The sequence below is a fragment of the Taeniopygia guttata genome, chromosome 27, assembly GCF_048771995.1.
Source record: "Taeniopygia guttata chromosome 27, bTaeGut7.mat, whole genome shotgun sequence".
Taxonomy (NCBI): Eukaryota; Metazoa; Chordata; class Aves; order Passeriformes; family Estrildidae; genus Taeniopygia; species Taeniopygia guttata.
The window spans coordinates 2639312-2653489 of record NC_133052.1 but is presented as its reverse complement, the minus strand read 5'-3'; the positions used below and the strand labels follow the sequence as shown (position 1 = coordinate 2653489).

Genomic DNA, 14178 nt, shown 5'->3' with positions numbered 1-14178 from the left:
TATATGTATATGTATATGTATGTATGTATATACATGTACATGCACATATATATAGATGTACATATAAACACGTGTGTATATATGTATATTTATGTAAGCATTCATATCTATTTATACATATATATATTTCTATACATGCATACATATATGTATATATGTGCATGTATGTGTGGATACATATCTAGAGATATGTCAGGGTATTCCTTATGCATCCATCCCAGTGCACACACCCTCCATCACTCCATGATGTGCAATTACACACACATGTGCACACGTGTGTGCATGCCCATAGCTGTGAGCCACATGTGTACGTGTGGATACCTGAATGTATTTACATAGATGCATCAGCTATGTTATCTATTAGAAATGTACACATTATATATATGTATGTATTTTGTACTGTATAAAATCTTATCTATTATACTGTATTATTTATATATGTATTTATATAAATATATATATATATATATACACCATTGCAGTGCACTGTAGTGTATAGTTGCTATTATATAATAATGCATGTGCAGCTGCACACAGAGCTGTGTGTCCATGTGTCCGTGTGTCTGTGTGTCTGTGAGCACACACAGATGCCCGAGGGCCCCCCGGGGGTGGGTGGATGCGTGTGGAGCCGCCCTGGGGTGTGGCAGCCCCGGCAGGGCCTTTAAAAGCAGGACTGAGCTGGAGTGATCCTGGAGAGAGACACCTGAGACCCACCAGGACACCACCAGGACACCACCAGGACACCACCAGGACACCCTGCTGAGCCTCAGAACCTACAGGTGAGTCTCGCAGGGCTCTGGCACTGCCTGCAGGTGACTTGGGGACCAGCTGGGAGAGAGAGGTGGAGAAAACCTGAGGAGAAGATGGGAGGGACAAAGAAACTCAAGAGACCCACTAAGAGGAGCAGAGGGGATCTGAGGCCTGGCCGTGCCCTGGGGAGGAGAACCCAGCTCCCAGCTGCTTGAGTCCAAGGAGGAGCTGGATGATGCTCTTAGCCATGTGCTTTAGTTTTCAGCATCCTTGCAAGGAGCCAGGAGTGGGACTTGATCCTTATGGATCCTGTCTCGATTCCAGGGGCACTGGGGACCAGCCAGGAGAGAGGGATGGAGGAGACTGGGAGAGAAGGTGAAAAGGATGGAGGAGACTGGGAGAGAAGGTGAAAAGGATGGAGGGGACTTGGGGACCCAAAGGAAGGGGCAGAGGAGACTGTGCTGAGCGTGTCCCCGTTCAGGGGCCGCAGCTGCCCCCTTCCCCTCCCGTTCGGTCTCTCCACAGCCATGAAGGTGCCGCTGTGCCTCGGGCTCCTCCTCGCCCTCGCCGTGGCTGCCTGCCGGTGCCGGCCCCCGGCAGAGGCCCCCGCTGCCATGGGGGACCCCCCCCAGCACCCCCCCAGCCTGGCCCGGCGGGACTGGCCCGAGTACCTGTCCCGGGAGCAGCAGCACCTCCTGTCCCAGCTGCTGCCCCACGTCCTCACAGGTACTGGGAGCTCAGGGTGGGCAGCGCTCGGGGACACAGCCCGGCCCCCGTGCCAGCTCTGACTGCTGCCTTTGCCCTGGCAGAGCTGAGCAAGCACAAGGGCTTTGTGCATGAGGATGAGGGGATGGAGGCTTTGCACGACCACTACTACCCCGACTGGATGGACTTCGGCCGCCGCAGTGCTGGGGACGAGGCCGGGGCTGCGTAGCTGCTGGGCTGGACTGGCCAGGCAGAGCACACCACGCTCAGTGCGGGCCCTTTCCCTCAATAAAACTCTGGCACTATGGCCTCTGCCTCCTGCCTGTGCTGGGGAGAGCCCGGGGGGCAGAAGGGATTTGCCCCCAGCCCCAAAGAGCAGAGGGGATATGCCCCCAGCCCCAGGGGGCAGAGAGGATTTGCCCCCAGCCCCAGGGGGCAGAGGGAATTTGCCCCCAGCCCCAGGGGGCAGAGGGAATTTGCCCCCAGCCCAAGGGGGAAGAGGAGATTCACCCCCAGCCCCAGGGGATGCACAGGGCAGAGACTGAGCTGTGCACGACAACGCACACAGAACGTGGCAGCAGACACAGCACACAGCAGCTGCTCTGTGAATTCACATTTATTTGCCAGGGCATGGGGCACAGCTTGGAGGGAGGGACACAGCTGGGGGAGCATCAGACGCACCCCCAGAAACATCCCAAACTGTGGGTGCTGCTACTATTGCTATTCAGTGAGCAGGAAAGAGCTAAACCACCATTCCCTTTAAAGGCCAGTCCAGTCCAGGTGCTGGCCAGGGGCCCAGCCCACGGTGCAGGGGTGTCCCCCTGGCCTCAGGGGGGTCCCCAGGACACACCCGAGCTCAGACTGGCCATTGCCCTTCGCTGCAGCATCTGGACAGTCCCAAATGGGCCAAGCTGCCCCTCGCTCCTCAGACAGGCTCAGCAGAAGCAGGAACAGTTTTTATTGCCAGAAACTGGCTCCTGTGCAGGGTCCAGACTCCCCCAGCAGGGACAGGGTCAGCCAGCACCCCCTGTACCCCCCACAGATGGGGAGCAGTGCCGGGTTCTGCCCTTGCAGCCAGGGCAAACCCCCCATGCTGGTGCCAGGGGGGCTGATGGAGCTGGAGCAGCACCAGGAGCTGAGGCTGAAGCTTGTCCCGTCTCCTTTCCCCGTGGATGGGTGAGGAAGAGGCTGTGTCTCACCCTGAGCCTGAGGGCTCTGCAGCAGCATCACTTCTGGGTGCCCCAGCCTCTCTGGGCCCTGGCCGGGCACAGGGCATCTCCCCTCTGGCCACCACCTTGTCCAGCCCCAGGCGCTGCAGCTTCTCCACCAGGTTCCAGCTGAAGGTGCTGCTCCTGGGGCCACACTGAGCCCTGGGCGCAGGGGAGGGCTGTGGCTCGGAATGCTGAGGGTCCTGGGAGTGCAGTGAGGGGGCCCACCGTGATCCAGGCCCTGGTGCCAAGGGGGAATCTCGCCCCAGCAAGAGCCTGAAGAGTCCCAGGGGGGTGCTCGGGGGTCCAGGGCCAAGCGCCAGTGTGGGGGGAGCCTGTTCTGGTGGGGGGCTGCCGAGGCTCAGCCCCTCAAAGGACCCACAAGAAGGCACGACGGCATGATACAGACTGGAGGGAAGAGAGAGCAGAAGTGGGGATCAGCTGGGAGCCTGGCCTGGGGGATGCTGCTGAAGGAGCCAGGCAGGGCTGCAGGCAGAGCAGGGCCCCCTTCTTCACCTCAAGAGCCTTGGGCTGTAGGAGACCCCTGTGCTGCGGCCCAAAGCTCCCAGAGGAGTGCTGGGGGTGCTCCTCAGCAGCCGGGAGAGACTGGGACACAGCCACTGCTCCAGGAGCAATTTCCAGACACCAAGGTTTTGTCTGACAGTGAACTCCAGCTCACACCAACCCCCAACGAGCCTTAGGGGGGCTCATTAGGGCTAATCACCGGTGCTCATTAATGAAGGGACAGCCCAGCACCCGGCTGCGAATAGTTCCTGGCTGCTGCCCAAGCGTGGAGGGAGGAAAGCTGGGTCAGTTCCCCAGAGTGCCCGGGGTGCTGCTGCCCTGGGCGAGCCCACCGAGGAAGGCTCTGCATCCATCAGGGGGCTGGTTCCAGTGTCCCTCGGGGTGCCAGCCCCGGGCACAAAGGCACCCCAGCAGCCAGATTTGGGGATATTTCTAGTGCTGGCACCTCTCAGAGCACCAGGGGCTGCAGGTGCCCCCCGGCCTGCCCCTTCCTCGAGCTGCAGGGAGGCAGGCATGGGGGAGGAGGAGGAGGAGGGAGCTGGGGGGCACGGCGGGGCCGGGGCAGGCAGCGCAGGCGGCGGGGCCACGCGCCTTACCTGGGTGTCACCGTGGTGATCGCGGTGGTGGGGTGGAGGATGTGGCAGGTGGTGATGGTGAAGGTAGACGGGGTCTGGGGGAGGTTGTTAACAGAGAGGAACACTGGAAGGGACAGGAGACAAGGGGTCAGGACACAGGTGGAGGGCACGGCAAAGGGTGGGCGGGACAGCCAAAGCTGAGCTAGAAGCTCCTTGCATGGGGCACAGCTCCAGCACAACTGCATCTGGTGCCTGCTCAGAGCGGGCAGCCAGCACAGGCGGCACCAGGAGATGCCGTTTGTCCCAGACCGGCCCCTTCCAGGCAGCCGGGGGGCAGCAGGGGCTCTCCAGGGCAATGAGGAGGGCTCACCCCGCCGGGGCAGCCGCCCGAGAACGGCCCTTGAGCGGCTGCAGGCGGAGCATCCCCGCGGGGACAGCGGCGTGGCAGGGACAGGCTGCTGCAAGAGGGGAGAGCGCGGGGGGAGGCGAGGCCCAGCCGAGACAGAAGGGCAGGAGGGGCACCCCGGGGGCTGCGTCCCCTCCGTCCCCTCACCCCCTGCTCACCCCTGGGGCGCTCCTTGGCTTTGGCGGGTGTTGAGGTAGGGAGCAGCTGGAAGGAGCTGGCGTCCACATCATCCTCCTCAAGGTCATTGAGGCTGTAGACCTCCTCCAGGTCGATGTCCAGCTGCCTGAAGTCTTTGGTGAGCACCCCGGGCCGGGGCACCAGGATGCCACCCAGGTTGGGCTGCGCCAGCTGCTGCCAGTGGTGGAGTGTCACAGAGCCTGGGGGGACACGGCCGGGGGGAACTCAGGTGGGGGTGTTGGACCCTCAGAGCACCTGAAGCTCTGCACCCCCTCTGCCCCTCACCTTCCAGTGGCTTCACAATCTGCAGTTTGTCGGGTAAGTAGGCGAGGGAGCCCAGGGAGAAGCTGGAGCCAGCGGTGAGCTCCGAGCCCCCCGAGTAGTTGGTGCCAGTGGAGACGACGCTGCCCTCGGGGCTGAGGAAGCCGCTGGAGCTGACCCCATCTCTCAGCCGCCGGAGTTTGCGCTCCCGCTCGGCCTCGAAGAAGGAGCGCTCCTCGGAGAGGTGGTTCTGCTGCCGCACCGACAGCCGCTGCACCGCCGCCTCCAGGTCCCGCCGGCCCGGGGCTGCCCGCGGCTCCTCGCCGGGCCCCGCGGCCCTGCTGGCGAGCAGAGCACAGCGTTCGGGCTGCAGCCCTGCCCTGCACCCCGTGCTGGTCAGACCTCCCTGCTCCAGGCTGCTTCCAGCAGCACAGCAGCATCCCAGCGCCTGTGCAGGAGCAGCCGCGGCCCCACCTGGCCCCATTCTCCACCGCCCCATTCCCCCCACCTGGCCCCGTTCCCCCGTTCCCCCCCTCACCCGGCCCCGTTCCCCCCCACCGGCCCCGTTCCCCCCCCACCACCTGGCCCCGGTTCCCCCTCACCCCGTTCCCCCCGTTTCCCCCCCCCCACCTGGCCCCGTTCCCCCCCCCCACCTGGCCCCGTTCCCCCCCCCCCCCCAGCACTCACTGGGCACCCTCGGAGCCGGAGCAGTCGGTGTGGGGGGTGCTGCCCCCCCCAGAGTGGGCAGTGGACAGCTGCTTGGAGCCCGGGACATGGTGGGGAGACTCGGAGCAGGACTTGGCTTTGGCTGTCCGGTTCACGGCCCTCACGGTGTCAAAGACGCGCTGGCAGCTCCTGCGGGTGGGAAGGAGCTCGGGGTGAGCCGGAACCTGTCCCATGACACGACACGAGCCACCGATGCTGACAGCACTCACTTGTAGTCTGAGCAGGAGCTGTCTGTCCTCTTCCTCATCATGCCCTTGATCTCGGCCGCCAGCGAGTCCTGGGGAGCGGGGTGGGCAGTGTCAGTGCCGGGGGGCAGCAGGGACCCCCCGTTCGCCCGGCCCCGCGCTCACCAGGGGCAGGAGGCTGGCCGCGCTGTAGCGGCTGACGGTGCTGTTGGGCACGCTGCGGCTCCGCAGGCTCTTCACCTCCTCCCGGGCCTCCTGCAGCATCCCGCCGCACTCCGCGTACTTCTCCTGCACGTCCCGCAGCTGCCAGGACGCGGGCACAGCTGGAGCACGGCCCCGGGGCAGCGGGGCAGGACCCCCCCGCCAGGCCGGTCCCCCCCGGGCTCACCTCCATCCGGAGCTGCTGCTGCACCTCCTTGGCCGCGCTCAGGTGCTGCTGGAGCTCCTCCACCTCGGAGCCGTACTGCGGGCAGGACAGGCCGGGTCAGGGCGCCGTGCCCGCACCGCCCTCCCCCGGCACGGGCAGGGGACCCTCACCGTGCGACATTTCTGCTGCAGGTCCGCCACCTGCCCCAGGAGCTGCGTGATCTCCTCCTGCTGCCGCGCCGCCTCCTCCGCCCTGTGCGCCAGCTCCTCCGACAGGTGAGCGACCTGCTGGCTCGCCTGGGCTGCGGGAGGGCCGGGTCTGTCACCGCCGGGCACAGCCCCCGGCCCCAGCCCACACCGCTGGGTAGTGCCCACTGGGCAGTGCCCCCACACCCCTGAGCGAGCCCCACGTACAAAACTGCTCCACGCAGTCAATCATCAGCTGCTGCTCCTGGTCCTCGTACTGACAGGTCTCAGTGGCAATGTTGGTGGCCTGGGGAGAGGGTTGGAGGGGCTGAGTGTGACAGGCAGGACCTCCTGTCTCCCTGAGGGGGCAGCTCGGGTCCCCCCATAGAGAGCAGGGCATAGGTGGGCACCGAGGGGCATCTGCCAGCTGGCCCTGCTCACCTCCATACGGAGCTTCTGGTTCTCCTCCTCCAGGCACTTGAGTTTCTGCTGCAGAGTGTCGTACTGGAAGTACTGCTGCAAGGACAGCGAGGACTCGTGCCTGCGCAGCCTGGGGACAGCAGGGATGGCCTGAGCACCCGCAGTGCAGGCAGGATGGGGCTGGCACTCAGACCCCTGCCCACTCCCCCAGCTCCCAGGCATCTGCAGGGACCAGGCTCTGTGGGGTTGGACCCACGGCCACCACGGCAGGGAAGGGATGTGGCCAGTGCTACGCTAGGAATGGCTCCTGCCCAACCCACAGGAGCAGTTCTGCCCCAGGCGAGTGGCAGGACAGGGACCCCCACTCACGGGGTGGAGGTGGTGGTGGTGGGCTCGCTCTCCTCCGTCGTGGTGGTGTAGAAGTGGAGAAGGTCATCCCGCATGGAGACCTCATGGCGCAGCTGCGCAATCTGGAGAGACAAAGTGCTTCAGGACACGGCCGAGGGGACCACAGGGGACCACACAGGGGGCCAAGGCCCAGAGCTGTGCCCAGGAGCTGTTACCTCCTCTTTGGCCAATTCCAGCTGCTCTTCCAGGAGCTCATTGCGCTCAGTCAGGCTCCGGTTCTGCTTCAACAGGGACTGCCCAATGCGTGCTGCTAACTCCAGGTCCCGCTCTTTCTGCAAGGGGCAGGTCTGCCTCAGCCGGGACTCATCCCTTCCCCAGTCCTCATCCCTGTGTCCCCAGGGTCCCACCAGCCCTCACACAGGTGGGATCTCCAACATACCTCATCCAGCAGGTTGGTGACGGCATCAATATCGTGGTAGGTCTTCGTGATCCTGACCACCCGCTCGGCACACAGGACTGGGGAGAGGGCCAGAAGGTGAACCCCCACACTATGGGAGCACTGACCTGGGGCTCAGCACTGTCCCCCCAAGGCTTTTCTCCAAAAAGGACCTTTTGTCTGCTGGGCAGCACCTCACGCAGTGCCAGGCAGGGATCCCCACAGCTGGGACAGCATCGTGGGAAACAGGGGGCTCACACCTCACCCCCAACCCTGCCCACACCTTGGGGTGGCAAGAAAATGCTGGGCCCCCTCGCTGACCCCACAAGCTCAGCACAGGCGCAGCGCCAGCCCCACTGCAGGACTCACAGACAGAAAGGGGGAACGGGGAAGGGCGGCAGTGGAGACGGGATCGGAGGTGACATCTCCAGCAGAAAGCAGGCTGGAGCTCCAGTATAAATAGCTGTGGGTGGCACAGGCGGCGTCCCCTCCAATCTGTCCCCAGCCCCCTCCCCCAGATCCCCCCCTGCCCTAATTTCTCTCTGGGGGAGGGGATGCTGCAGCCCGCGCCCACCCGATGCCCCTGCAGCTGCACAACACAACCCGCACAGCCGCGGGGGCAGCTGCCCACCACGGCAGCACCACCGCGGTCTCCGGCAGGGAGAGGAGGTGCATCGGTCCCCCCGGTGCGGATCGTGCCAACCGCGGCCGAGGCGCTGCCGGGCACGCACCCAGAGCCGTGCGGCCGGAGGGAGCCGGGGGCAGCGCAAAGCCCCGAGCCCTGCCCGCGCCCCAAACCCCGCTTACAGCCCGGGACCTGCCTGTACCCCACACCCTGCCCACAGCACACAGCGCTCTCCATGCCCTTTCTGATGCTCTGCTGCCCCGAGGGTGTGTGCCTCAGTTTCCCCCGGCAGAGCAGCGCTGGCTGCGCTCAGGGCCCCCACCCGTGTCCCCAGTCACAGCCACCCCGCAGTGGTGCAGAGGAAGGGGGTTAACGGGGAAGATCAGCCACACAAATCCCATTAGGCCTCCCCAGCTGGGGTTGTGTAATGGTGACTGTGTTGTCATGGCAATGCCCCCACTCGCCACCCCGGTCCCGTCCCGTCCTCGCTGCCCCGGGTGCTGCCCCACACCCCAGAGGACACGTACCCCAAACGCGGCCATGGGGTGAAGGACCAGCCCCAGCCTCACCCCCCTCTCCGCACCCCGACAGGACCCGCTCCCCGCGGGGGTCCCCAGCTGCACCTCGTCAGGCCTCTGAGCCATTAATTGGAAATAATTAGAGCATGAGCATCGCTACGGTTGGAGCGAGCGGCTGGCCCTGGGAGCCGGGGGCTGCAGCGCTGGCGAGCACGTAAACATCCATCCCCGGGCCCGATCCGGGGGTGCGGCAGGGGAGGACCCCATTCCCACGGCAGGAGGGACGCCCTTCCCCACGGGCACACGCAGACCTGGCTGGGCCCTCTCCCCGTCCCTCCGTCCCCTCCCCGCCGCTCCCGGCGTGGGGACGGGTCTCCTTAGGGTCGGGGTGAGCCAGGGGGTCCCCCAAGGGACCGGGCGGCGAGGGAGACCGGGATTGAGGGAACGCACCGGTGGGGAGCAGACGGCGCCTCTCGAGGGAAGACCCCGGCCCTGATCGGACCCGGGGAGCCCCCGGTCCCCGCCGCTCCGGACCAGCCCCGTGGGTACCCCAGCTCTGCCGCAGCCCCATCCCCATCCCCATCCCCGGGGCGGGACCACCCGCGCCGCCCTCACCTTCCTCCAGCTCCCGGGCGATGGGGTCCGCGCCGCCGCCGCGCTCCGCGTTCCCCTTCAACTCATCGTAGGCGGCGGGGCTGCTCCAGATCTCCATCGCGCCGAGCCCACCGCAGCCGCCAGCCCGCTGTGCCCACCCAGCCCTGCCCTGCCCTGCCCTGCCCTGCCCAGCCCAGCCCAGCCCAGCCCCGCCGCGCTGAGCGGAGCCGCTGCGGCCGCTCCCGCCCCTATTTATAGGATCGCCCGGTCCCCGCGCACCTGCCCGGCGCATCCCCCGGCGGCGGGGCCGGGACCGGGGCGGGGCCGGACGGGAGCAGAACGGGGGCGATGAGGGGGTCGGCGGTGCTCATTCCCCCTTTTTTCCCGGACCACCGCAGGGACACGATCCCCATCAGGTACCCTAGGACTGGGCTCCTTGTTGGGGAACCCACCAGGACAACCCTGCTCAGCCCTGGGGGCTGGTGCGGGTGTCCCACCCCTTGTCCCAAATCGTAGCCCGGGAAGTGCGGGCACATCACACACCCACGGGTGGGGATGGCTGCTGAGGGACACTGGGGGTCCCTGAGCAGCAGCTCAGCAGTGTTGATGCTATGGGTCACGCACAGACAGCGGCTTCTGCCCCTTGGGAAGGACAGGGAGAGATTTTGGGCCCTTCACACAAAGCCATGACCATGCATGGCTGGGGTCCCTATGAGGGTCAGGGTACATTTTTCTGGCCAGCCCTGCTCTGCCACCGCAGGGCTGGACCCCAAAATCACCCACATCACAAACCCTGCACCTGCAGCGCCCATTGCAGTGCTGGCACCTGCCAGGTCCCTGATCAGGAAAGGGGCCTTGCCATCCCACTCCAACCTCCCCATTCACCACCCGTGCCCCACACTCCCTGGCTGGCACCCTCCCGTCCCCACAACCACCCTGGTGCAGAGGCAGCACAGAAGCAGGAAAACTGAATAAATCATGGTGTGCTGAATTATGGAGGAGCTGGCAGGCACGTAGCACAGGCTGCTTGGGTGTGATGCTGGTAATGCCAGCGTGCCCTGTCCTTGTCACCTGCCCCAATGCCCATCCTTGTTAGCACCCAAATAATCAGTGTATGGATGCAGCTGAAGCTGCCCCTCAGCATCACACACCTTTGCCTGCTTGACTCTTACCCACTGGGATCCCGACCCCAGCTACATCCTGCCATAACCACCAGTCCCCTCTGCAGTGAGGACTGGAGCAGGTGCCCTCAGTCCCAGCCTCTCCCTGCTCCTGGAGCAGGTCTGGGATGACACAGCCACCAACTGGGCACCCCAAGGTCCCCTCCAGGGACCCCAAGGTCCCAAGCAGGCATCTCAGCCTGGACAGGTGGGAACTGCTTCTTCCTAATCCCCTGCCCCAGGATTTGCTCCTCTGGGCGGGTTCCCTGTGCCCGCACAAGCAGATTACAGGGGGCTATTTCTGCCGGCAGCTTAAAGGTTTGAGTAAAGGAATGACGCCATGGGCCCCTTCCAGCACGTGCCAGCAGCACTGGAGGCTCTTTGTGACCTGCAGGAGTCTGGCACTGAGAGCTGCTGCCCCATGGGGCAAGACTGGGGCTCTGTGGTGCTGTGTGCCCCCTACCCCATGGCACAGTGACAGGGTTTAGGGCTCAACCCCTTGTGCTGCCACTGCAGGGGGCAGTGCTGATGGTCACCACTGCTGAACAGAGAGGGAAGCAGCCAGAAGGGGAAGGCTGCAAGCACAGGCAAGGCATGGTGAGGATTCACCCCCAGCCCAGCCTGGCGTGAGCAGGGGGGTGGAGGCCTCAGCCCCATCTGTCTCCCACTGCCCCACATCCATCCCCCAGCCCCTTGCTGTAATCCTGGCCCCACGCAGGCCAGAGGCACAAACAAAGCAGAGATAATCTGTCTGTGCCCCCCGCTGAACCCCGACCTCGCACCAGGAATGGGCCACGTCCCAGTGCCATGGGCATTGCCCCTGCCTGGCCAGGGGGGCTGCAGGGATCTCCCCATGGGATCCCCGCAGCTCTGGGGGCTTCGCTGGCAGCAGGGGCCCTGAGCCCTGCTCCAGGCTGACATGTCTGGGGGAGCAGCAGCCCTGGCATTCGCTGGGACACCTTGCCAAGCCCACCAGTGTCCCACCCTTGTGAGCCAGGGCACAACACAGGGGAGCAGGGACATGCAGGGGGCCCTGAAATGATGGGGGCTCTCTCCCAGCATCCGGCTTGGCCCGGCAGAAGCTGCTCCCAGAATTAGCCCGGGATGTTCTGGGTGAGGAAATCCAGCCCATCAATCCCATTAGCAGTGATTAGTGCCCAGGCTGTCCTCACCACGCAGACATTGGGGCTGTGCCCACCCCCCTCACCAACCCCGCTGCCCACGGGCACTCACGGAAATACTGCAGGGTCTCCTCTATCTGCTGGGGGGTGAGGGGGGCTGGGGGCTGCGGGGGGCCGCTGGGGGCTCGCAGCCAGTCGCCGTGGTCATAGCCAAACACGGTGTCAGCCCGCAGCGTGTAGCGGGGCGGCCGCTCGCCCAGCAGGGTGACGATCTCCACCTCGGGGACATCCTCGCTGCACAGCTCTGGGGACAGAGGGACACGGTGGCAGCCCAGGGTGGGGGGGATTGCGGGGAGTGGGCTGCACAGGGGAGTACATCCTGCACCCCTCAGCCCACTCTGTCCCCTGGGGGTTTGGGGCTGGTGCCGCCCGCTGGCTCTGTCCCCAGAGCCCCTGCTGTAGGGATTGGGGGGTGCCCCACAGGGTGGCACTCAGGGACCCTTCCCCAGCCCTGTCCTGCTCCCCCGCCATCCCCCCACTGTCAGGGTCCTGCTGCCATCTCCTGGCCACGCTCTGCCCGGCCGAGCGGCGCTGGGGACAGCGTGGGATGGACGCAGCGTGGGGTGAAGGATGCCGGGACAATGGTTCATGTCCGGCCACAAACGGTGACAGGATAAGGGAACAGCCCGAAGGAGACCCATCTCCTCACCCCCTCACCTCAATTCCCCCGCTGGCACCACCCTCAGCTCTACCCACCGGTGATGGTCGCGGCATCGCGGCGTGTGCCCGTGTCTGAGCGGTGGGACACTGGGTTGGTGCGGGGACACGCAGGGACAGGACAGTCCGGGCTGGGCTGGAGGTGGCAGAAGGGTTGGCTCTGGCTGGGGAGGGTCTCTCGTGGGACTGGGGTGTCCAGTTTGGCTGGTGTTATGTGGGGGCCTGGCTGCCATGAGGAGAGTCCACCCTGGCTCCCTGGAGCAGCGCTGCGGGCAGCAGAGTCCCTTCTCCGGCCCCTGCCTGGGGGGAAGGAGCTGTTCAAGTGATGCTCGAGGGACCAGGACACATCCTGAACCCCCATATCCCCCAGCATGCTGCCGTAGCACAAACACCTTCCATCTGCCAGCCCGGGGGCCGGACGGCAGAGCCACGGCTCAGGTGTTCCTGCTCCCTGCCGATGGCACAGGAGAGCTGTGGGAACCGACTCCAGCTCAGCTCCACCCCTGGATATGGGGCAGCTTTGGCAGAGGCAAGGGGTCAGCGTACCTGCTCTGCGGTGGCTGCTGCGGGACGCGGGGGGCTCAGCACCAAAGCAGCGCCAGGGCCGGGCAGGGCAGGACCGGACAGGACCCGGTCCCCACAGGGTCCCCGCTGGGTCTCTGCCTGTGGAGCAAACAGGGAGGAGCTGTCGAGTTGCCCGGCAGTGGGCAGACACAGCAGCGGTGCCAGGGAGAGCCCCGGGGAGCTCCACCTCGAAGAGCAAAGTCCACCTGTGAACCTCCACCCTGTCGGCACCAGGATGCAGAGCAGAGACCTGCCGTGCAGGGCAGGGCAGGGCTGGGCAGCATCTGCAGCTGCCTCATCCCAACCATAAACACATCATGAGACGGGCCATAAATCCAGCATGTTCCTGCTCTCTGGCCACCCCCAATGCCTCTGGCTCGGGCTGCAGCCACTGCTGGCACTGCTGCCCCTCTGCCCTGCAGGGCAGGAGCCTCTGCACCAGTGCCCTGCCACATGCCCAGCCCTGCTCCCACCTCCACCATTGTGGGGCTGTAGCACAAGCAGCCTCTTGTTCCTGGCTCATGCCAGGGCACGGCTGCCCTCTCTCCTGGCACATGCCAGGGCTTGGCTGCCCTCTCTCCTGGCACACGCTCAGGATCGCTGCCACATGCGCAGCACCCAGACCAGGCCACCCTACTCCCCCCTGGCACACAGAGACTGCACAAGGCAACATGCAGACCCCAAAGCACACCCACAGCCTTCCCCAGTCCTGTGCCCCCTGGCACTGGGACCACCAGACCTGGGGGGCACAATCCTGCACCAGAAAGCAGCTCCCCATGCCCTCAGACCCTCTTGTCCCCAGGGAAGGACAGGACCCACCGTGCGGAGGAGCCGCGCTGCCGGCGGCTCCGGGGCGGGAGCGGGGCCGTGAGTCAGCTCAGCCGCACTGCCAGAGCCCTGCGTCGGCTTTTGGCCCGGCTCCTGCACCTGCATTTACCCTCCCCGGGGGAGCCTTGCTCAGACAAGCGCCGAGCAGCTCCCATCGCCCGCTGCGCCCACCGCCCCCCGCTCCCATTGACCCCCGACCCCACTGTCCCCCCTCCACCGGGGACCTGCCCCGGGAGCTGGGCAGGGCAGGACGGTGGTCCCGGGCAGCGGTGGGACACGGGCCGGGAGGAGCAAGGTCCTGGCTCAGACCTGCCCAGGTGCCTGTGCAGACTCGCCCTGCTGCTCCCTGCCCTGCCCGATGCCGTCCTGCCCGGGCACCTCCCGAGGAGCGGCCGAGCGCCGTGAGAAGGGGAGAGACGAGGCAAATTCCCCCGGGGCTGCGGCAGCCGCCGTCTGTGACACCCCCAGGGGAACGGAGGGGACCGCAGGGCACAGCCCGGGGATTTAGGGGCAGCCTGGGGGACGCGGCACCGGGTGTGGCCCGGGGATGGAGTGGGGCACCGCGGGAGCGCAGGGCTCGGTGCGCACGGGAGATGCCGGGCTGGGGTGCAGCGGCTGGCCCGGGGAAGGAGATCCGCACACACGCCGGGCGCTGCTCCCGGTGCCATCGGACACCGCTCCCGGGCCCCGCCGACACCGAAAGCCGCTCCCGGTAGGGGCGGAGAGCAGCCGAGAGTGTCGGGAATCGCAGTCTGTCCCGCCGCTCCTTGAGTACCC

At 65.6% G+C, this 14178-nt stretch overlaps 2 protein-coding genes across 2 annotated transcripts; one reads left to right on the top strand and one right to left on the bottom strand.

Moving 5' to 3' along the window:
• Window positions 1-515: 515 nt before the first annotated feature.
• Window positions 516-1752, top strand: LOC115490737 (gastrin/cholecystokinin-like peptide). Its single transcript, XM_072919183.1, has 3 exons — window positions 516-779; window positions 1276-1476; window positions 1560-1752. Exons 2-3 carry the CDS (start codon window positions 1278-1280, stop codon window positions 1682-1684), a joined length of 324 nt encoding a protein of 107 aa, XP_072775284.1. The 5' UTR covers window positions 516-779; window positions 1276-1277; the 3' UTR covers window positions 1685-1752.
• A 301-nt stretch (window positions 1753-2053) lies between these two features.
• Window positions 2054-11395, bottom strand: HAP1 (huntingtin associated protein 1). The gene is given in 16 exon segments (XM_030256192.4): window positions 2054-2704; window positions 2707-3071; window positions 3785-3887; window positions 4328-4546; window positions 4632-4945; window positions 5295-5462; window positions 5543-5610; window positions 5684-5821; window positions 5907-5981; window positions 6056-6186; window positions 6299-6377; window positions 6512-6620; window positions 6860-6960; window positions 7054-7170; window positions 7278-7354; window positions 9033-11395. Coding segments are annotated over 16 exon segments (2358 nt in total). The 5' UTR covers window positions 9304-11395; the 3' UTR covers window positions 2054-2681.
• Between the last annotated feature and the right edge of the window lie 2783 nt (window positions 11396-14178).